The 22147-nt window shown below is 44.2% G+C and overlaps 1 protein-coding gene and 1 long non-coding RNA gene across 4 annotated transcripts; one reads left to right on the top strand and one right to left on the bottom strand.

The window, feature by feature from the left end:
- Positions 1 to 3192: 3192 nt before the first annotated feature.
- Positions 3193 to 6626, bottom strand: LOC121111037. Of its 2 annotated transcripts, none has more exons than XR_006939341.1 (3): positions 4099 to 6626; positions 3638 to 3738; positions 3193 to 3435 (listed from the first exon to the last, which is right to left on the bottom strand). It is a non-coding gene; the product is annotated as an uncharacterized LOC121111037 (long non-coding RNA). The 2 variants fall into 2 exon arrangements; XR_005860154.2 differs by having other exon boundaries at positions 4196 to 6626.
- An 80-nt stretch (positions 6627 to 6706) lies between these two features.
- Positions 6707 to 22074, top strand: SPTY2D1 (SPT2 chromatin protein domain containing 1). Of its 2 annotated transcripts, XM_025150685.3 has the most exons (7): positions 6707 to 6849; positions 9480 to 10154; positions 11784 to 11897; positions 13309 to 14873; positions 15471 to 15630; positions 16226 to 16303; positions 18442 to 22074. In XM_025150685.3, the coding sequence occupies exons 2-7, from the start codon at positions 10048 to 10050 to the stop codon at positions 18536 to 18538; spliced, it is 2121 nt and encodes a 706-aa protein (XP_025006453.1). In that variant the 5' UTR covers positions 6707 to 6849; positions 9480 to 10047; the 3' UTR covers positions 18539 to 22074. The 2 variants fall into 2 exon arrangements, with proteins under 2 accessions (XP_025006453.1, NP_001186523.1); NM_001199594.2 differs by lacking the exon at positions 9480 to 10154 and having other exon boundaries at positions 11784 to 11898; positions 13311 to 14873.
- Positions 22075 to 22147: the final 73 nt, after the last annotated feature.

Here is a 22147-nt window from a genome sequence, read left to right as displayed (position 1 = left end):
TTGAACGTGAAGAACTGAGTTTGAAATATGTTCAGCTAATAAACAGTTGCATAAAAAACTTAAATATGTGCAGCCAAGTGATTTGCTGAAGGTGTTTTAGAATGAAAATACCTTTTTGTTTGCTCAACTGAAACTACGTTGCTCCAAATGACCTCATGTTCTTTATTTCTAAGCCCACCAGCCCTGCACTGAGGCTCAACATACTGCAAGATGCCGGACTTACCAGAGGAAGATAGTCAGTAACTTATTATATTAGCTTTAAATACAGTACTCTTGATTTTTGGCAATAGTAGCTGCATGGCAAATCCTGCCTGTCACTGCAGTGAGCCATGCTGAGAAAACTGCCTGTGTGATGAGGGGACTGTAAAGTGCTCCATGTGGGGGCTGCACTCAGAAGACAGAGCTCGTGGCAGAGGCAGCAATCTGTTTGCTACATTCTGTTTCACACAGGTAACACCTCACGCTGCTGTTTTCAGCCTGCACTAGGTTTTGACTCGTTACCTGATGATGGCTGAAGTGTTATTTTGCAGCTAATTGCTTACAGCCTGGCTACCAGATAAAGACTTCTCTAACGCAACAGTACAGCCATAGGGATTTGGCAGAGAAACATGAAGGTTGGTATGGACAAAGTATGATTGGCAGTGTACAAGTGCAAAATCATCAAGAAAAACAAGAAGGGCTAAAAGAGGGGCAGGAGCAGATGTGCCAAAATCAGAAGGTCACCAGGATTGCAGCATACGCTGTGCAGCTTCTCAAGGACCTGGCTCTGGAAAACCTCAGGCTGCCTTCTGGTGAGCCTCCTGATGAAGGCAGCTTGGCTCCAGCTCTCTCTCCTAGTGGACCTTGGACCTACCCTGTAGCTTTGTCTTCAGCCCTACAGTGGTGGCCAAAGGTGGACCTTAGACCTGTTTTGCAGCCTTGTCTCAGCCTTCCCTCTGGTCCCATCTCCTGTTGCTTCTGGGTGGACCATGGAGTCCATTAGCTGACCTGCCTAGTTTGGACTCTGGACCTGATTAATTTGCCTCGATGGGACTGTTTGTGGACTCTATTATCATAATCACTATCTATTATCTGAAGGACTGCGCCCAGCTGGTGAAGGCACTGCCTGTGCTTGGTCAGCAGCTCCTGGCTTGTACCAGTGCAAGTCATGCATGTATGTGGCCATGCACATCTCCAGCTTCATGCACATGAAAGGAAAGGTTAGAAATGTTAGGAGAGGTTAGAAATGGCCTATAAGAGAAAGTGAGTGAAATCAGTTTAAAATCAAACTTCTCTACCTAGGCTGTTTTGCATCATACTTGGATACACTGGCTAAACATAAGCAGTGGAAATACAGAATGTAGTACTCTGATTTGATGGAGAGGTGAAGGTACGTTCTGTCCTTGATTCTGTACCTTGTTCCCTGATTATATACAAAAGAGATTGGATTTGTTAAATTGGAGTATGGGGGCACTCAGTAATCTGGACATGAGTTTCTTTAGGAGAAAAGAGGTTGAGATTAAGAGGTGTAATAGTGAGAGAGCAGAAGAATTTTGAGAAGCAGTTCATTTTTGAGATTGCTTTCATTTGGCAGCTTATTGTATTTTTATTTTCACATATAACGTAGTACAGATCAGTAGAATCAGCCAGGATCCTGACTTTCAGGAATGCCATGGTCCTGATGGAGATCTTCCAGTCAGGCTCTCGGCACTGTTTACGAAATAAATCCAAATATTTCAGTTGCAAAGAAGATGCTTTGGCTCCAAAGCAATATGAGAAAATGTACAATCTATTTGATCCGCTTCAGATGCCACAACCATCTGCAACTGCATGTGGCAAACACGTATTTCTCAGATTCACGGGCATGTGTGATTGCAAAGAGAGCTGAATACTTGCAGCAAAATAGATAAAGCTTTGGTATGCTCCTTTTGTTATGTAGTTATCTCTCAGCAGCTCTCCGCGGAAAGATCTCCTCCTTGAGGACTCTGGAGGGTTCGAATCCCACAGTCAAGTGATGCAGAGCCTTTCAAGGCAAGACACTGTGTAGAAAAGTGCCTGTCAAGCAGCCAGCGCGAACAACAAGGGCTGGCACCGGGGAAGGGTCACAGATGCCTGTTCGAATGTGCTATTGTGCAACATCGCCGCCTACTGCGGGCTCCAGCTGCTGCTATAGTGAAGGCACCAGCGCCATCTGCCTTCCCAAACCCAACTCAATCAAGAAGAAAAGGTCCTCATGGAGGACTCCTATGGGCTACCGCCTTCGTTTCTAAACTTCACCTTTCTAATATCCATCGTTGTTCTTAATTCTTACACCTTACGTGTTTCTTTGCTCTCGAGTAGAAAGCACAAACTGATGAGCGGTGACATGGGCTGGTGGGTGTGTGCCACTGCACTGCATCCTCCCGTGTGATACGGAGAGAGGGCAAAGGAGCTTCACAGTAAGCACCCACGCAGCCGTCTCTGTACGTACATGCATGTGCTCACAGCCGCTCCATTGGGCTGTCCTTTCCATGCATCGGAAGTAGCATTTTCACATAGTCGGTATTTGCACCGTCTCTTAGATGGGAGCTCAGATGGAATGCAGGCAGCAGCTTTGGTTATAGGTGGCTTCTAGGGCAGGGAGCTTCCCAGCACTGAACGATGGATCAGTGGGAAGCTGCCTGTTGAATCAGGACGGCTGTCTCACAGTCCAGGTTTTCTATCAGGGACATTCTCCCCAGAGGCTCATGTTTCCCCAGCAACCTATATCAGCCTAATCTCCATCACAGAGGAAAGCCTCCGTTGCTTTGCAGCCTTTCCTACGTTGTTCTTATTAACTCAGTATCATCTGGGCACTATATTTGCACTTCAGTGTTTCAATACTGCTTTTTCACATTTGTTTAGTTTGTTGACTTTTGGTTTTTTTTCTTTGCCTTCCTGTTAGCAGCTTTGGGAAGGAGGATACACTTATAAAACAATCTTTTCTTTGGATCATATTTTCAGAATTCTACCTACTCTCTCTCTATATGTATGCACATACCACATCATAGGCATTTTAGTTTTGTATTTCCTATATGCTTTTGTGGGCTTTTTGACATATTTAAGCAACTCTTGTTACTTTTGGTAATGAAAGTATTAAATAGACTAAACAACTAAATTAAACATAATAGCTTTCTCTTTTCCTATTCTTATTTCTTCTACAGTTAAAAGAACACTTTGCAAATACAGCTATTCCTTCAGCTGTTTTTACTCAGAATCATCACCCTCCAGTTCTGGCAGATCTGATTTCATTCTTCCTTTTCCCTCTAAGATGTACTTCCATCAGTAGCGTCCTTACTTACTAGGGAGTCCACAGGACCCAGTTCTTCACCCCTGTGATGGAGTTCACCCACTGACTTTAGTGCTCACATGCAGGCTCAGAGCGCTGCATGGCTGACTGCTGGGTGAGGCGCAGATTTGTGTGCACCTGCAGTTGTCCTGAAACAAACCAAGGCAGTTGTTTGGAAATCTGTCTCAAAGAGTAGTGAAGTTTGTTTCTTGGTGTCTTGTGTGTTTCTGTCTCCCAAATACAGGAATTTAAAAGTAATGTTTTGTGAAATACGTTGTTTTTTAATATATGCAGTTTAGATCAGCAGTAACTTTAGATCACCTACAGAGGAATTTGTATTCTCTGAATTACCTTGCATTCCTTGTAAGGGAGCTGTGCCCTTCCACGTCCAGCTGAGCCATTAAACAATGAACTTCTCTAGTTAAACCTCTTCCATTAACACATTTAAGTACCTAAAAGATAGCAAAGATACGAGTGAGATTACATTGTCTAGAATAAATCATGTCAAACAAGGTCATTTCCCACTCTGATGAGGTAGCACTGTTTATAGCAGAAAAGCAGGTGCAGATATCTTGTTTTTAGGAGGACTTCTAACACTGTCTCACAGGAATGGTGGTCTCACAAGCAAGCTGTAGGAAATCTTGAATGGAAGAGTGCATGGTTGGGTGTAGAACTGGACTTAAAGAGTACTTTGCAGGAACACATTGTTATCTTGGCCAGACACCAAGCAGAATTCTACAGGAGTATTTCCATAGCGCCAATTTGACATTTTCATCAGATCATTTGGATGGTGTATAAGAAAAATTGCTTACCAAACCCACTGCTGGGAGGGGCAGCGAGTGCAGTAGGATACTGCTGTAGAACTTGGCAAAGTATGGTCAGGGGGAAAAAGTAATTCAAAAGACGTACTTTCACTCTTTGCTTTTGGCAGCATTACCAACATCCCAGATGCAGGTTGTGGAATTACAGGTCTGGTGGCATCACAATGTAAACACACTGTGTGGTTAGCATGGGTCACAAAGCAAGCAGGAGTCAGCCACGTCACACTGTAACAAAAACATCAAACAGCACCAGGGGATATATAAAAAGAAAGAGCATTTGACAGGCAGATGAAGCCATTCTCCTGTTATGTTTGGGGCTGGTAAACATCCCGTTGGTGTACTGTACTCTGCTTTGGCTAGAATAGAGAATTAGAAGTGTTGTGAGGAAACACTGGTGGAAAAGTAGTGGTTTGTCCTAAGGAAGGGGAGATGTGGCAGGGCATCCCTAAATATGCACGCTGTATTCCTAAGGGAGAGAGCAACAAACGTCTGCTGAAAAGGTTTGGTGGGCATCAGAGATCTGGGTTACAGGCTAGAAAAGCTTTCTCATGGTGCAGTTAAGGAAACAGAGGGAGAGGTTACTATGGGGCATGACAGCCTTGTTTTGTTAGTTCTCAAGTACAGATTGGACACGTTTATGTCAGGAATGACCTCAACACGATTGATCCTGCTTTTCGGGAAGGAAGGAGACACTCCCCAACCCAGTTTTGCTGACATTCCTATTTGGAGCCAAAGACACCTAAGTTAGAAGTCTAAATTACCCACTGTGAACACCAGCTAATTATCATCCCGAGACTCTTGATTTCCATTTCTGTTTAATATATCATTAGGAAAACATCTTAGAAGTCAGTAATTTAACTCCAAAGTAGCTATAATGTAGGCTGGCACCATGCAGTGCAAACTCTATTCTTTCAAACCTGTGTTTTCCAAGTCCCGGGCTTCCTTTGAGCACACACTGCCAGTTCTGCTGACATCTAACTGGTTTATGATCTAGGGACCCATCTGCTGGACATTAGGACGATCCAGTTTATCTAATAAAGGCTTTATTAGTACACCCACGTAACTTAGTGCAGAAAGGATGACGGATGGAAAGAGGAAAGGATAACTTACACGTATATTATTCATCCTGAAAATGCTAAAACTCAGGCTCAGAACAGTCTTTGATGTTTGACCTCTGCAGATAGTCTGTAATTAAGTCTGTAATCCTCTAAACACTTAAAGTTAATAGGATTAACCGTATGCCTGAAGTGTGTGTGGCCGGTGTGCAAAACTGTCATAGAGTGCAGCTGATGAAAAAACTTGTGACAAAGACATTTTCCAGTGGAATACTGTCTGCTACTTCCTAAGTATGTTCTGACCACTTCTAATCCTCACTAATTTCCTCACGTGAGAATGTTTAATAAAAATAAAGGTTAACAAAGTTCTTGTTTGCAAAAGCATTGTACACAGAAACAGCAGATGGGTGAAGTTTTTCTAAGGCAGAAATGACAGGGCGTGGGAGCTTGGAGAGGGGTTATTGTGGTTTTCTGGAATATGTAGATTTAAACTCGCTGACTTTCACCATTCGTTCAAAGCAAGCTTGAGATTAAGTGTGCACGGGGTCAGACAGATCAGACAAGCACAAAAACAAGAAGCATTTTCTGTCTTCATTTATCCTTTAGCAGCAACATCAGTTTGGCCTAGAAGCACCAGAACTGATCCTTCTCCTGTCCCTCACGGCCTTGCTGTTCTTGGGAACCCTGGCGAACCTGGTCTGCGTCAGATCATCACATCGTGAGCGTACGAAGAGCTTACAAAGACCAAGCACGGTTTGTGCAATGGTTTAAGGTATTGCAAGGCCAGAGCTATAGGCAGACACATATAGTGCCGATCGTCCTGCTGTACAGGAATGTGAGTCACGCCGAGAGGCCGCTCAGGAAGGGAGCAGCGGAGAGACGAGAAATTCCAGCCGGGGCGGGGGAGCTCTGAGGGAAGAAGCGCGGCAGCACCGGTGAGGTGGCAGATAAGAGCACACAGCAGTGGCATCGTTATCCTTCTTGAGAGCATCACAGGAGAACAGAGAGACGAAAATGAGAGAAAAGCTGGTAAACCACCGCCTGTGGGGGAGGACCGACGAGAAGGTCTGAAACTGAGAGGATGCTTTAAAGGAAGATTTAAAGGGAACAACAAGGAGGGCGGGCACCGGGAGATGTCACCCACGGCTGAGTCACGAGTAGAGAGTCACTGCAGCGCCTTTCTCACGGAGGTCAAAAATACAAGGGGAGGAGAGAAAGATGAAACTCTTATGGGATAAGGGGTTAAATCAGGACTGTGGTGAAAAGAAGGCAGCGTGGGTGAGGAGGGGTCTGTACGCCGCACAGAACCATCCCATGCAGACATGAGAGCAAGGACCGCAGCCCCTGCAGGCACCTGTAGCTCAGGAAGCGGTGCGGGACTGCTCGGCCCCCGCGTCTGTCAGCCCTCAGGGCTTCTCGGGGTTCCTGGGGGCTCCTCGCGCCCCGCCCCTCACAGCGGGTCCCGCCCAGCGGAAGTGACGCGCAGCAGTGACGCCCGCGCGAGGCGAGGCGTTATAAGGAGGAGGCGGCGGCGACCGGAAGCTGAGCGGAGCCGAGCGGCGCGGCGGGGCCTCGGCCGGGCTGGGGGGAGCGGGGCGGGTGCCTCAGCCCCGCGGCGGAGCCGGCCATGGATTTCCACAACATCCTCGTGATGGCCTCGGAGCAGCAGGGGCTGAACGCCGTGCCGGTGAGCCGCGGGGTCGCGAGGGGCGAGGAGGCGTTCGAAACGCTTGGGCGGCGTTCCGGGGCTCGGCCGGGCCGGGGCCGGGCCGGGCCCGGAGGAAGCGCCGCGCTCCCTCCCGTGGCTTCGCCGGGCCTCGCCTCGGTCCTGAGCGGGGCGCGGGGTGCCGCTGCGTGCCGGCTGTCCGACACCGCCGGGCCTCGGGACGCCGCGATCCCGAGTGCGGAGCCGGCGATGCTCGCGTTTAAAAGTCGGAGGAGCGCTTTTGTTTGCTCGCGAGCCACGGGTCTGCCACGTCTCGCTCCGGGTGAGCCCGATGGGGCGTGTGCTGACGGACGGCCCGCGCCGCCTGCGCGCTCATTTGCATGGAGAGTGTTTTCTGTTCGGTAGGCACTAACCAGGGAAACCTTCTAACCGTGTTCTCTGTAGCCGAGCGCCGGAGTTGTGCGCTGCCGTGGGCAGCTCGCACCAGCCCGTCGGTAAGGGCGGGGGGGGTGCGCAGCACTGAGCGGTAGCACGGCCTGCCCTGCCCCGCTGGCACTGGCAGGCAGAGACAGCGAGCGCTGCCTTGCGGTCCGTGTCCCCGGCTAAGCGTGGTGCGTGTGTACCAGCACTGTGAGCAGCCGTACGGGAGAGGTGTGTAACTCATCAGGTCCCATTGTGTTCTTAAAGTATCTTAGGAAACGTATTGTTCAGTATTTCGCCTGATCTAGCTGACTCTGTGTAGAAATGTGATTTGTAACATATGTAGGAAAGTATAGAATCACCAACATTGGAAAAGACCGCCAAGAGCATCCAGTCCGACTATCCACCTATCACTAGTATTTCCCACTAAACCGTGTCCCTCAGTACAGCATTTAAATGTTTCTTGAACACCTCTGGAATGATGATTCAACTGACCGACTACTCTTTTGGAGAAGAAATTTTCATAATGTCCAACCTGAATCTCTCGTGGCACAGCCTGAGGCCATTCCCTTCTGTCCTATTGCTAGTTACATAGAAAGAGAGGTCAACCCCCACCTTGCCGCAGCCTCCTTTCAGATCATTGTAGAGAGTGATAAGATCTCCCCTGAGCCTCCTCTGCACTAAACAATCCCAGTTCTCTCAGCTGCTCCCTGTAAGACTTTTGCTCCAGACCCTTCACAGCTTTGTTGCCTCAGCCCTGCAATCCAGCGTGTCCAGATCCCTCAGTAGAGCCTTCCTACCTCCTGGCAGATCGGCGCTTCCTCCCAGCTTGGTGTCATCGATATGTTTTTGAAGATGTTTGGTGTCTTGTAAACCAGGGTATCTCACTGTTGACTTGAGGTTGCGGTGGTAAAGTTTCCTTTGACCTCATTAGTTTTCCTGTGTACTGCACCACCGTTCTCTGTCACACGTATATTTCATCAACTCAGCATCCCAGTTTCTATTTGTCACATCCTCAATCCAGATATGGTACTTTGGGGAGGCAGCCCTACCCGCTGTGCAGTGCGTGAGAGATTTGGTGCTGTTTTTATCCAAGGCAGGATTAGGGGTTTACCTGATAACTTAGCAGTGAGAGTGCAATTCAATCCCCAGTTGATGCAGCGTTGGTTTCCTGCGTTCCTTGCACGCTAGCTGTGTGGCCTTTAACTCTAAAGACAGCCTTGGTCTCTGAGCAGAAGTGGAGCTGTGCGTGGCACCATCTGAAGTTGCCTGCAAAAAAGACCCATCAGTAGACATGCAAGTCACTCCGCTTGACCGAAACCGGTGCATAACATCTGTTTCTATAAAAAGAATATAATTGGTCTTAAATATTTCTGATTAAAAACACCGTGCAGTCTAATTACAAAATGTACTGGTGTGTAACATTAACAGGCTTCCAGAAATGCTGATTCCTGCTTTAATTGGCACACCCCCAGAATTTCCCTTGCAGAAGTTTAAAAGAATCTTTATGGTGTGCTCAGATATCCCACACGTACCATAATGGAAAGAAGAGTAATGTGCACAGGTGGTGTACGTATAGAAAGCAGAAACTGTGCACAGGTGGTGTGTGTATAGAAAGTAGAAACTGTAGAAAAACTCAGCCTCAGAAATAATACAGCTCTGTATCATGAAACAGGGACAGGATTGCATCATGTCCCTATAAAAATAGATCTGCTTGTTCATCTCCCAGTGGAACTGCTGAAATACACCTTCCAGTGCCCAGTTATTTGCATCAGGTTTTGTTTCTAAATACAGTAGTGTATGTGTGAACGAGCGTAGAAACTAACCATGCCTTGTGGATCATCTTTGTGCTGAGCTTTTCCTTGTAACATTGCAAGGGCTATGTTTTGTACCTATCTCCTTATGTGTGTTTCTGTTCGGTGGTTCACTGACTTCCAGTGCAGGCCTGCTTTGATCAGACGTGGTAGCTGTTACAGCATTTACTGCCGGCCTCCTTAAGATTTAAATCCTGCCTGTATACCTCTTCTCGGCCATGCTGGTACTCTCTATTAATGCTGCAAGAGTGTTTTGGGACGTAATGGATGTCGGGAAGCACTTTGAGCTCTTTGTATGAAAGATATTCTCGGCTGCATAAAACAATATTGCAGTTACTTTAAAATGGGGGGAAAAAAGGGTGTAGTTAAGAGCCAAGTCAACCTTCTGTTTTATCTGATCTCTGTCATCACTGGTAGTTTCTTAGGAACAATCTCACCCTGCTCCCCTTAGCAGAGGGCATATCTGGAGTAGACAGAATTTGGAACCTGATACAGATGTGACCACGGAGGTGACCCAGAAGTGAAACAGCTTGTCATCATCGTCCACGTCAGCACTTGCTGAAGTCTCCCTTTAACTTATACATGACAAAATAACCTCCAGCACGATGGATGAGTACCTGTAGTTGTTGGAAACTTGGTTTGCATTTCAATTCCTAGAATAAGCTACTCAAATGCTTAAAGTGACTGCGCTTTTAAGGAAGTAAAACTGTAGTAAAATCCAAGATTTCTTCAGAGGACAGATAGACATTGCAAAGCCTTCCTGTGAGACTTCCAAACTCCTACTGCTTGCCTGTAGGCAAGAGGAGCCCTTCCAGAGGACTATGAGGAACTGCTGTGAAGCGTGGGGCATTGCCATAGAGCAGAGCTGCTGTCAGATCTGCAGGCGAAGGTGATGGCCACCTGCTGAGCGGAACCGGCTGCAGGGCTGCACCCACAGGGACTTGTGTGGGCTTTGATGTGCTCGAGCTGCTAGCTGTGGTAACTAATGCCGTGCTGCACCTTGAAGGATATCTGGGGGGGTGGGGGGGAGCAGGAGCTTCCCACATCAGAAGGCTGTGTGATAAGGAAAGACAAGAGAAGCGTCATACAGAGGTAAAAACTTGCTAGTTGAAGAGTATATAAATTATGTGACAGCCTATGGAAGTTGTCTTTACTTGACAGCACAAGTGGGAATTGTCTTCAGCTTGGGTGTGCGAGTCCAGAGCAGAACTATTGCTTACGCAGGTGCTGTGTTTCAATATCAGGTTGTACAGAGCCAACCACTCATGTCGTGCCAGGCTGTTGCTGGGGAGGCGGTTGTGGCACAGTTCACGCAGGTTGATTCCTCTGGAAATACCCTTGGCTAACAGGAAGCACTTGAGGGTGCATGGCTGAAGAAAGGCACCTCCACAGCCTTTCCTTTTTCCTTTGACTCGAGCAGTGCCCATGCTGCCTCAGCTGTGTCCCTGAGCTGCTGGACGTGCTGCCTGCAGAGGTGAGCGCTGCCTACAGCTTGGGTAGCACAGTGCTCTGGAGTAGCGTGACCTGCTCTTTAAAGGCAGAATGTTTGTTTCCCTGTTATTTAACCACCCTGGTGATAGCTGAGCCTGAGCAGTGCAGCTGCTGCTGCCTGGATGATAAGGCAGTGACGTGCCCTGACTTAGTCGCCCCTTTTACCTGGAGCCTGATGCACGTTGGTTTGTGTTGAAAGTGAGCTGTTTCCTCGGTGGTTGAGGAGTATATGCATATTGTTTTAAAAAGGAATAAAGCGGTTTGTTTTATCTTTTTCTAATCAGAGTGTACAACGTTTGTATCAACAGCTGTTGTGGTACACAGTGCAGAACCTCATTCACTTCTGTCTTCGTTTATGACACACTTAGCTCTGCTTTCAGCTGTGCAGCAATATCAAGAAATGCTACTGCCAGGAAGAATAGAAATGTTGAATTTTGCACCATTTCTCACCTTAATGGAAGAGAGAAAACAGTGTGCCTGTCAGGCTGCTTTACAAACCTGCTCCTGGATAGGACTGTCAGTTGTAGTGCTGCAAAACAAAGCCCAAAAACTGCTTCCCCATCATTTTAATTCTTTATAAGGCTTTCTAATGGGAGAGATGAATCTACATGTGTCCCTGCTGTCTGGCAGTTTTCAGTTAGTAGTGCTCCTTCTGCCTAAAACCATTTTAGAAAGTCCTTTGTTTTGACTTCGTTTTTAAAAATTATGTAGAAATTGAATAATTCAATCAAGTCTGAGGATTGCTTTGCCTCTGTCTGTTCCAATCTCCCTGTGTATACCAGGACTGCGTCGCAGAAAATGAGGCTGCTGAGGGCCGTAAGGGTAACCAAAACCAGCTCTCAGGTAGCAGCAGAGTGCTGGTAGTGCTGAGATAGATTTCAGTAACTGGGCTTGATTGTAATAGCTCTTTAACATGCTGAGGAAACCTGTCAGGTTTTACAGCTGCAATGTAGATGGATGTTGTATCCTGTAATTTTGTGTCAGTCATTTCACAAGTTAGTAGAGGTGCCCATGAAGAGCTGGTATGTAGCCACCCTGCTTGGAGACAACGCCGTCGTGATAGTGATTCCATTGCTGACACAGCTATTGCATTATTATGGTTATGTACCATCTGTGCTTTAAGTGAACTTTATGCTTATTGATGCTTAAATGTGACTGCCACTTAATTCCTCAGTTTCAAGAAAAGAGGTACTTATTAATTTCTCTGATATACTTGTTTGTTCTGTGCAGAAAAGATACAGTTTGGCTGTTGGCCCTCCCAAAAAGGTTCCAAAGGTCAAGGGTGTTGAGTCTGCAGCAGTACAAGCATTTCTCCGAAGGAAAGAAGAAGAAAAAAGAAAAAAAGGTAATTATTAAAGCAGCCTGAACTACATTCTGTGGAAGACCTTCATTGACTCTTTGAGACTTTGATCCCTTTAGGAGCTCTGGCAAATACATCTGCTTCTGGAATTCTTGCGTATAACTGCTGATGCTGAGGGAAAGCCAGTGGAAAAGTCACTGCTAGGGATGTTTTAGATGCTTTTGTAAGGATTTAAATGATAATCAGCTCACTAGCGTTTACTCTTGGAGATCAGGAAGTAATTAAGGTGGAAAGAGATTGCAAGAAACCATCCTGAATTTCTGTTAATTTTGAAATGTTGTGTTTGTCTAAACATGATAACAGTTTGTGGTTGTGGTCTCTCCCAGTAATGCTTGGCTTTTAAATTGCAAAGGCTGCAAGACGCATTTTTTCCCCACTATGTTACAACACAGTGTGGTGGACTGGGTAGTCCAGAGCATTCCTCTCCTGGACCAGGCATGAGCCAGCTCCTTATCCCTGCTGCCAAGTGCAGCCAAAAGCGAGACTGAGTATGAATATGAAATATTCATATTCATACTTCTACTCATACTGTGTACAGTCATGGCCATTGACAAATAGAACAACATAGGCTGCAGATGGTACCTTTACAGGAACCCACTTGAAGCACAGCCTGGGTTGCCCCATCCAATTCCTAGGAATTGATGCTCAGAGATGCCCCTTTCCCCTGAGTCTTTATGGTATTTGGCCCCTATTCCCTGTCTCTCCAGTATCTGGCCCTCAGATCTCTCATCTTTTCACCATCGAGTTCATCCTGAATTACGTCAACAGATCATACACCACACACTTAAGATGGAGAGCATACTCATGCAGGAAATAGGTAAAAACAATTTAGTAAGTATAACTTAGTAAGAATATAGGGCAGACTGTGGAGATGGTGCACGGGGCACTGTCAAACAGGAGCAATGACCTGCAGCTTGCTCATCAGTGACTGCCTGCTTCCCCACCTCAGTCTATTTTCCGGGGCATATTCCCTTGCCCTAAAACTCCTCCATCCCTCCTTTTTCCCACCTTTACTTAAACATCTGATAGTAAATTCTGTACAGTCTCAGGATTCTCTTACTCTGTCTCAGAACTCTTTCTCCTCAGAGATCCTGTGTCCTATATCTTTTTACCATGTAGTTCTTGTTAGTCTGTATAGCATTCTGGAGAGTTGCTTCTGTTGAGTCACCTTAGCAGGTTTTGTAAGAGCTGTATTTGGCTTAACAGTTCACTTTTGTAGAAACAGCTGACTCAGATGGATCAGGTTGCCTTGTTGGCAGACCTCTGATGGTGTTCTGGTCTATTCTGAATAGCTGTTAGCCAGATATCCTATTGTCTCAAATGGTTCATCGGTTTAGAAGACCCTGAAATAAAGAGTAGTGCTTTTGTTTAACTTTCTCCTGATTTTTCTTTTACAGAATTGGAAGAAAAAAGAAAGAAAGAACGACTCCTGGCTAAGCGAATTGAACTGAAACATGACAGGAAGGCAAGAGCTATGGCTTCACGAACAAAGGATAACTTTTATGGCTATAATGGTATTCCTGTTGAGGAGAAGCCTAAAAAGAGGAGGAGGACTTGTGAGAATGTTTCTCAGGCCCCCGAGGCTGAGTACGCAACAGAAAATGAAGCAGAGCAACTCGAGTTTGCTCAGACTGAATCGGAGTACGAGCAAGAAGAATACGATGAGAAACCATCCAAAGCTGCAGTCAAACCAAAGGCACCACCCAAAAGTGCACCAGCACCTCTCAACTTTGCAGATCTTTTAAGGCTTGCTGAAAAAAAACAGTATGAGCCGGTAGAAATAAAAGTAGTGAAAAAGATAGAAGAGAGACCCAGAACGGCAGAAGAACTGAGAGAGAGGGAGTATTTGGAACGCAAAAATAAAAGAGTAGAAACGCAGAAAAAGAAAAGCGAGAAGGAGGTGAAGAGTGCAGGGATATCCAGTTCTTCAAAAAAAGCAACTTCTCTGAAGGAATGCGCGGATGCGAAACTTAGCAGAAGTGCAGCAGATAAACATGCCCCTCCAAAAAGCAGCCTCTCTTCTCTGAGTGGTACTGATAAGAAACCCAAAGCACCAGCACTGACTGAAAAACACTCACGGTCGTTTTCTTCTTCCAAACTGAGTCAAATGGAAAAAGGAAAAACCTCGCAAAATAGTTCCTTGAAAAGCCCTGCTGCTGGCAGTCATAGTAAATTACCTGCCAACGGTATGGGAAAGACTGGCTCAAGCTTTCCTGTGCCATCCTCAAAGCCAATGGCCAATGGGGCTCAAAGGTTACCGTCTGCTAAAGAATCCAGCCTGAAAAAGCCTGTCCATACAAAACCAGGAAATGCTGCAGCCCTGCAGCACGAAACGAACTCCAGCGCAAAGCGACCCAGCAGCAGTTTAGGAAAGGGAGGATCTGGACACCCAGCTGGAGGATCAAGTGCGGGACCGGGGCGATCAAGCAGCAATTCTGGCACGGGACCCGGAAGGCCGGGGAGTGTCTCAAGTCCAGGGCCCGGGCGACAGGGCAGCAGCTCGGCCGCAGGACCTGGAAGGCCAAGCAGCAGCTCAAGCCTGGGACCTGGGCGACTGGGCAGTGGCTCAGGCGTGGGACCTGGAAGGCCAGGTGGCAGCTCAAGCACTGGGCTCGGGCGTCCAGGTGGCAGCTCAGGCACCGGCCCGGGAAGGCCGGGCAACAGCACAAATACAGCACCTGGGCGACTGGGCAGCGGCATGGGAACAGGACCGGGGAGGCCAGGAGTCGGCCCAAGCGCAGGACCTGGGCGACCGGGCAGCAGCTCAGGAACAGGGCCAGGAAGGCCAGGAGTCAGCCCAAGCGCAGGACCTGGGCGACCTGGCTTAACAGCTGTAAAGCCCAGGTGCACTGTCGTATCAGAAACTATTTCTTCCAAAAACCTAGTGACGAGGCCCAGCAATGGACAGATAAATGGAATGAGATCTCCTCCAGGGCACAGACCTGTGTTTCGTCCACAAGGTACAAAGTTCTGTAGCAAATAATTTTTTTTTTGGTTAGTTGTTTGTCCCATATTTCTGTTATATCTGAGTTGAGGTCAGTGATGATTTTTATCCAAGAAAAATTGGACAAAATACCTTATTTATCTTTTAAAGAATGCATTAAACAGTGGAATGTTGGGTTTTTTTCCTTTGCGACTCTTCATTTGTTGTGACCCCAGCTCACATCCCTTGAAGTAAGGGCCTGGGGCTTAATTCACAGCAAACCTGTGACTGATATTTAATGTTTTGGCTGATTGACCTTATCAGCAAGTGAGCAGTTCTAAAAATGGATTTCTGAACAGGAGCAAGCAGCATGAACTCTAGCAAATAAGTACCTAGAAAGCTTTGAACAAGAATGTGGACCTGTGTCTGGTAGTTTCCTTGGGGTGCAGCTGTGATGTTAGTGGAGGAAGTGTTTCCTTTTACTGACTTAAAGAATTTCTAACTAGCTTGAGGCAGAAGTTTTCTGCCTTGAAGCCCAGTGCTGTAAAGTCGCTGTGCCCAAAGTATAGCAACAAAAAAGTACCAATAAATGTGTGTTATTCGTTGATGTTTTTTTCACATCCCTTTCATTTAGGTATTGGGAGACCACCCGTTGGATACAAAAGACAGATAGATGATGACGACGACGATGATGAATATGACTCTGAAATGGATGATTTTATTGAAGATGAGGGGGAACCCCAAGAAGAAATATCAAAGCATATTCGGGAAATATTTGGATATGACCGGAAAAGGTAGGAAAAAATGTAAATTTTGATACACTGTAAAGTAAGCAATGGAGCAACAGTGATTAAGGTCACTGGGCTAATTGATTAGAAATAAGCAAACTACTGCTTTAAAAAATGCTTTTTGTGTTGCCACGCTCTTCTGGAAAGCAAGAAAATTTGATGCAAATGGGACATAATGGAAAATAATACGGCTTCTGTAACGTTACTTACCTAACCCATAGCAACTCTTTTCTGTCAACATGTGCTAAAATGTTTCCTTACAGCAGTAGCATTCCAGAATTCATCAGATGTAGCAGGCTGAATATGAACGGCTAAATGCAGTGGTGTTAACAGTTCTGTGAGAACTGAAGTTGGCATCTCTGTGTACCTAGGAACCATTGAAAAACTAATACTCTGGCTTATTTGATTATTTTCCTCTTGTCTGATAACAAGATAGAAGAAAGCAAACATTTTAAACACCTGTAGTGATTCTTTCAAAACATTACAATCTAACAGTGTACAACAAGTTAAGTTTCCTTTCTACCAGGATGTGAATTCCTATCTCAACTGTATATGATCATGCTTTTTTTTACTGTGCTAAATGCTGTTATTTAATTTCCAGATATAAAGATGAAAGCGATTATGCCTTACGTTATATGGAGAGCAGCTGGAGAGAGCAGCAGAAAGAAGAAGCGAGGAGGTATGCGTGGACTTAGGTTAAAATAGGAAGTGGGAGGTTTATTTGTTGCCCAAGTCATGGGGATATCTGCTGCTACTTATAGCAGAGCAGTTAAGTCTTACCATCTTTGATAAGAAAGCTTAGGTAAAAGAAGCTCAGCCAACTAGTGTGCCAGTGGGATAGTGAGTACAGTAAATAAATCCTGTGCGTTCGTTCCACTGCATCACAGTCTTTACCAGTATGAATTATACCACCTGATGCCCAAAACTTTTGTATGAGTATTTGAATTACGGCTGAAATGCTAAACTCTTTGGTTTGTCCCAAACATTGATGCTCTGTTAGTTCCCGAGGGCTGGGAGGAAACTTAATCATCTCTGCATATGTGTGCTTTGTATGTATGTATATATAAAGGATACTCCGACACACATTTATAACCAGAGATTTCAGAAACGAAGACTAGATGTTCATATTGGTTTTGACCATTAGTTTTAGCCTCCAGAGCTGCACATTCCTTACATGGCTGTTATGAAGCCTGGCATTCATGAAATGATTCACTTTCTGCTTTTTCCATGCCTGATGGGAAGCTGTCTGCAATACACTTAGCAAAGCCTTGTAGGAGTTAACAAAGGTTTTTACCTATTTATTAATAGGCAATAGGAAAACTGGAAATGTGAAGTCAAATTTTTAGTTCTGAGATTTGTTTTTTTACATTGCTATCCAGAGAGTGCCTTGAGTACTGGGAACCTGCACCTTCTGGAAGTTAGAGTCAGTGTTCTTATTTCTCCCTGCTCCTAGGGACAGCTGCTGCTCCTGCACAGCTGCAGTCTCTTAATCAGAGAAGTAAATGGAATTTTCCAATGATATTGCTGTTCACTGAATTCTTTGTTGAAGACCTACAGTGAGATTTTGCGAAGTCGAATACCTGACTAAGCTTCTAACTACTCATGCTAGTAATAAAAGAAGGGCGGATAGGAAACTTGAATAACACAATTCATCTATTTTCCATCTTCAGCTATTTTTCACTGAGGATTTGGTTAAAAGCATTGTGACCCTTGATGTGAGGAGCTTTCTCTAACCAAGCAAGCCTGTTAAAATTACTAAGTTCTAAATTGTAATGGAAAATGATGCTTCTAACCAGACTTTGGTCACACAAATCTTTGAAGTGTTTATTTTCTTACTGTCTGAACTTGGATGACTGCAGTCTCCTGAATTTGTGATGATTTCTCGCTGCCTGTTATAGGCATAAGCAGAGCCTATACTGGACCAGTTACCCTAGAACAGCTGAATGATAGGTGGTCATGTTATTGATCTTGTAGTAATGAGGTGCAAACTGCTTTAAGCTGCTCATAGTGAACTATGGAAGTACAAATGCACTTAGCAGGCCTGCAGACAAGGCAGGCAGTAGCTGATCACAAAATAGGAGCTTTGTCACACCTATTCGTAGTATCAAACCAGCGAGGCCATCCAGCCTTTAAATGAAGAGGAAGTCAGTGATTGTAGGTGCTGTTTTCAGTATCGCTTTCAGCATACTGCCCGGAAGCTGAAGAGGCTACACAAGGACACAGCTAGAACATGCGCTGCTCAGCAGCATCTCTTCTCTGTGCCTGTTCACCGGAGGCTAGATGGACTGAGGGTGAGGCAGCATTGTTTGTGTAGCTACCTGAATAACGCCTGTAGTCAGGAAGCTGCCACAAAGCCTCATGCTTCTGTTTGACAGATCCATTCTCACTCTTGCCAAAAGAAAGGTGTAGGTGGTTCTCAGAAAAGCTGAACTGAGTCTGTCTGCTATGACTTGTATTTAAGTTATGTTGGCAAGAACTGCTGCAGGTTCCAGCATCTTCTTTTCAAAAAAGAATGATCTTAGTAAAACCTTTTTTTTAATAATGATAATTTTCTTTAGAGAAAACTTTAAGTCATTTCTCCCTCAAGAGATTTGATTCTGCTCTAACGATGAAAGAATCTTGATTTCCTTAGGTACGTTCTTTGTTTCCTTTAAGCTGTATTCTTACTGTAATTGAAGAAAGCCCATGACTGTTGAGCTGATCTAAAACTTCTTTGCTCAGATCAGCTGCATTAATTTTAGGATTTCTTTTCTTGGGGAAGAAGTCAAATTTCATGTTTGAGTAGCAGTTTGTAAAGAATTTCAACTTGTTTGGCAGCTTGAGGCTCGGTGTTCAGGAAGACCTTGAAGAATTGAGACGGGAAGAGGAGGAACTAAAACGCAAGAGACAGTCTAAGAAGCTGAGGACCCGTTAACTCACTTACGGTGTTGACTTCTTTCATTTTTTGCTACCCTCTGCCTCCATACATCTCCTGTTCTTCAGTTTCCATTTGCTTGTTAGAGGGCAAAAGAATATGTAAAGGGATAAAAGAACTGAAAAATAAAGGCTTTAGTTTGACTTATATAAGATATTTATTTTTAATACTTGCCAAGGGTTGATTTTTTTATGGAGAAATTAATGCACTAATGCATATTATTAAGTAGAAATAAAATTAAGAAATGTTTCCATTGATTAAATCAGTTCAAGATGCCAGCAGAAACATTGACTAGCTATGCACTGACTTGGAACTGTGCGGGCCTGTATACAAGTAAACCAATTTTGCATTCACTTGAAAGAAAGGAATAGCACTGGGAGTAGTGCTCTTGTTCCCTGATATTTTTTGAGATGTAGAGAAAAATTGCTTTATACCCTGCTCTGTCTCCTAAGTTTAAGCCTCAAAGTTTCTGAAACATCATCTTCTATACAGAAGCAGCTTGGGTGTAAATGCAGCCGTTGCCACAAATATTCAAAGCAATAAAGTGCTATGTTTTTTTCTGATTTGAGGACCCACAAACAATAACTGAACTGGAACTTTCTTGTTTCCTAGTGGAGAAGTGTGTGTCACTTGCAAAATGTACAGTTAGAGATATCACCAAAAGGTTAGGCTGGCTTTTGCTGTGTCTGGAATTTCAATGCCAATCACATTCAGTAGGATAAATACTCATCCTGAAAATAGGAACTTCTAGTGTTTGTGTGTAACGTGTGCTTTTGGGCTGAAGCATATGCTTAGGAATTCTTTTCCTGCCCTATCAGTCTTTGCATTTGTCTAAAAGCTTCAGCTCTTTTACAAGTTGTGTGCTGTGCACATGTTTTTTCTTCTGTTAAGCATCAGGTGTGTTAAATGATTTAAAATGTGCAGTCACTTATCTAATCAGGTGTACTATTTGGAAAACACGTTTCCAAAGTACTTGCAGCTAGCTGTTGGATATCAATCACTTTGTATTACGCAGTGAATGCTTTTGATTAAATTCATCAAATCAGCAATCTAAAATGCATGTCGGGAGAGTTCTGTTACCTTGTGCCCATGTTTGCACATTGTTTCTAACTATGCATTTGAAGACTGTTTCCTTCAGTAACTGAATTTGTTTACTATCGACGTTGGGTTCATCAAAACCAATAGGAGTTGTATGAAGAGTTTGAAGCTTGAACCTGGTGTTGCATCTGCTTTGATTTGCCAGGTTGTCCTTCAAAGCTCACCAGTATCACTGCTCAGCTTTGCCACGAGCTGTAAGACCTCGCTGAGCACCCCTCGGCTATAGCTGTTGAGGCTGTTATGTTTTAATACTACAAGTACTTAGCAAAGTACAAAAAGGGCTTTGGATATATGCTGGGGGAAAGAAAAATGAATGAAAAGAAAAAACTACTCAGTAGAAAAAATAGTGAAGGAACCTTTAAAGGTTCCTTCAGAGGGCAGTTTTTTAACAGTGCTGCTTCCAGTACACAGTTCAGACAGCAACCTGTAGGAACAATCTTGGAAGCTGCTGAAATCTGCACATCTAACTCTTAATGAAGGAAAAAACATTTGCTTTTTTGAGGCATTTTCTGTTGATGGTGTAGCATTTCACTGCCTTAGCAAAACACTGACATGAGTAAGCTATTGGGATGGATTCTATAAACTAATCCAGTATTATTAGTTGCATAGGAGCCCGGATGATAACAGTCACTGCTCCTCTGTATTTTTAACTTTGTATATTAACTAACAAAAAATGTTTCTCAGTGTATACACTTGAGACCATGCAAGAAAGTGTAATCTCAGTGCTTGTCTACAAGTGCGTTGTATTCGCTCTACTTAATGGGACCACCTCGCGTTTGCTGTTGTAGTTCCTCGAACTACCCAAACATGGCGAGGATCTCTGGGACCATGATTGACTGATTGTGGGTTTTGTTTGTTTGCTTGGTGTGGATTTTTTGGTTTGTTTAGCTGGAGAAAGGCTCCTAGGTCGGTCAGCCTGGACAACTCTATCACTTGCAAGCAATTTCCTGCCTGGCTGAAAAACAGTCTCTTATGAAGCAAAAGATGCTCATGTAATGATTCAAAATTGGAATTCAGTTTGGAATTAAATCTGCATTTCAGGTATAAATGAACCTTAAATAAACCCTGACGATTTCATCACTTTGCACACGGTCGGTTAAATTTCTTAATCTGTAAAGCACTTTGTCATTGGTCTTTGAGGTGGTGGACTGGAATGCAGGCTATTCTTCCAGCCTCCCTAAGACACTTGTTTAACTTCACACAGTGATTGCTTAATTCTGATTCTCATGAAGAATTGTTCAAGGACCCATCTGTAACTTTACAGTCGAGTACTTGCTCATAATTGGCATGGGTCACCTGTGGCTTTCAAATGTTGTACAGCTGTTTGGGTTTTGTTGGGTTTGCATTTGCTGCATATTTGTAAATCGGCTCAGGAGGGCCTCGTATTCCAAACCATGTGTACTGTTTTCCAGATTAATATTACTAATCTTAAGGAGAGTGCTTCGGTACTCACCCAAAGTGCATCTGAATTTGAGGTTAAGAATAAAACTGGAAGAATGCTTCTATCGGTTTATGAGAATCTGATGTTAAGCTAATGATTTAATTGTATTTAATGAAATTCTGGTTTGGATTTTAGATTCCTTCTTTTTTAATTCACTGCTTGACAATGTGCCTTTTATACTAAATTGTGTCAAAAAAAAATATATAATGAATGTAGAGTATGAGAAGGTCGGTCAGTTTCTGCTATCTCAGATTCTGTGTACTTAAACCTGGTAGTGTGAAATGGTGACGTCCTTTGCGTGAAGCCCTTCCAGGTCTGGCTTTGATTGCACAATTACAGTAGCTCCTTCTTTACTGATAACGCTAAATCAAACGAAGGGCACTTTCTATTGATGACTACTTTTTGACAATGTCTTGTACTTACGCTTGAGCTGTATTTCACTTTACAGCAGTCTTTTTGGAGGCCAGGGTTTCGCATATCACAGGAAGCCTTAGCGTGCAACTCTGTGCTGTGCTTTAAAATAAAAATCTTTCAAGAAGTATATGAGATCTCTATGGAAATCTGGATTTATTTTTGTGTAAAGCCGAAAATATTGTCCAGGAAAACTAATTTTCTATTTTTTTTGCATTTTGTAACATAATCTAGTAGCTGATGCCTATTTCTAGATAGAGCGTATTTCTGGAGACCAAAACATGTCAGAAAATAAATATATGGAGAGACTGTGTTTAAGTTGTGATGAATGTACTTCTATTTATTTTGGTGAGTGGGTGTAATGCAATATTTAAGTGTTAGTTGTAAATAAGGGTGCTTCTAGTTTTAGCCAATGATTTCCTTTGGGGATATCCGTTGTGCACAATGTCTTTTTACACAATGTGACAAATCAGGTTTAAAAACTTACATAGCTTAACTGTTTTCTGGTGCTGTCAAGAAAGTGTATACTTTTGCACACCAAATGCATATAAGTTTGCAGACAATAAATTACAGGCATTAAACATTTTACTGCTATATCTCATTGGTTTACTTTATAGAAGACTTTTTTTTTCCTGCTGTTTTCCTCCGAGCTGTCACAT

Source organism: Gallus gallus, chromosome 5 (assembly GCF_016699485.2).
Source record: "Gallus gallus isolate bGalGal1 chromosome 5, bGalGal1.mat.broiler.GRCg7b, whole genome shotgun sequence".
NCBI classification, from domain to species: Eukaryota; Metazoa; Chordata; class Aves; order Galliformes; family Phasianidae; genus Gallus; species Gallus gallus.
The sequence above is the reverse complement of the archived record's forward strand: the minus strand, read 5'-3'. Positions and strand labels throughout refer to the sequence as shown.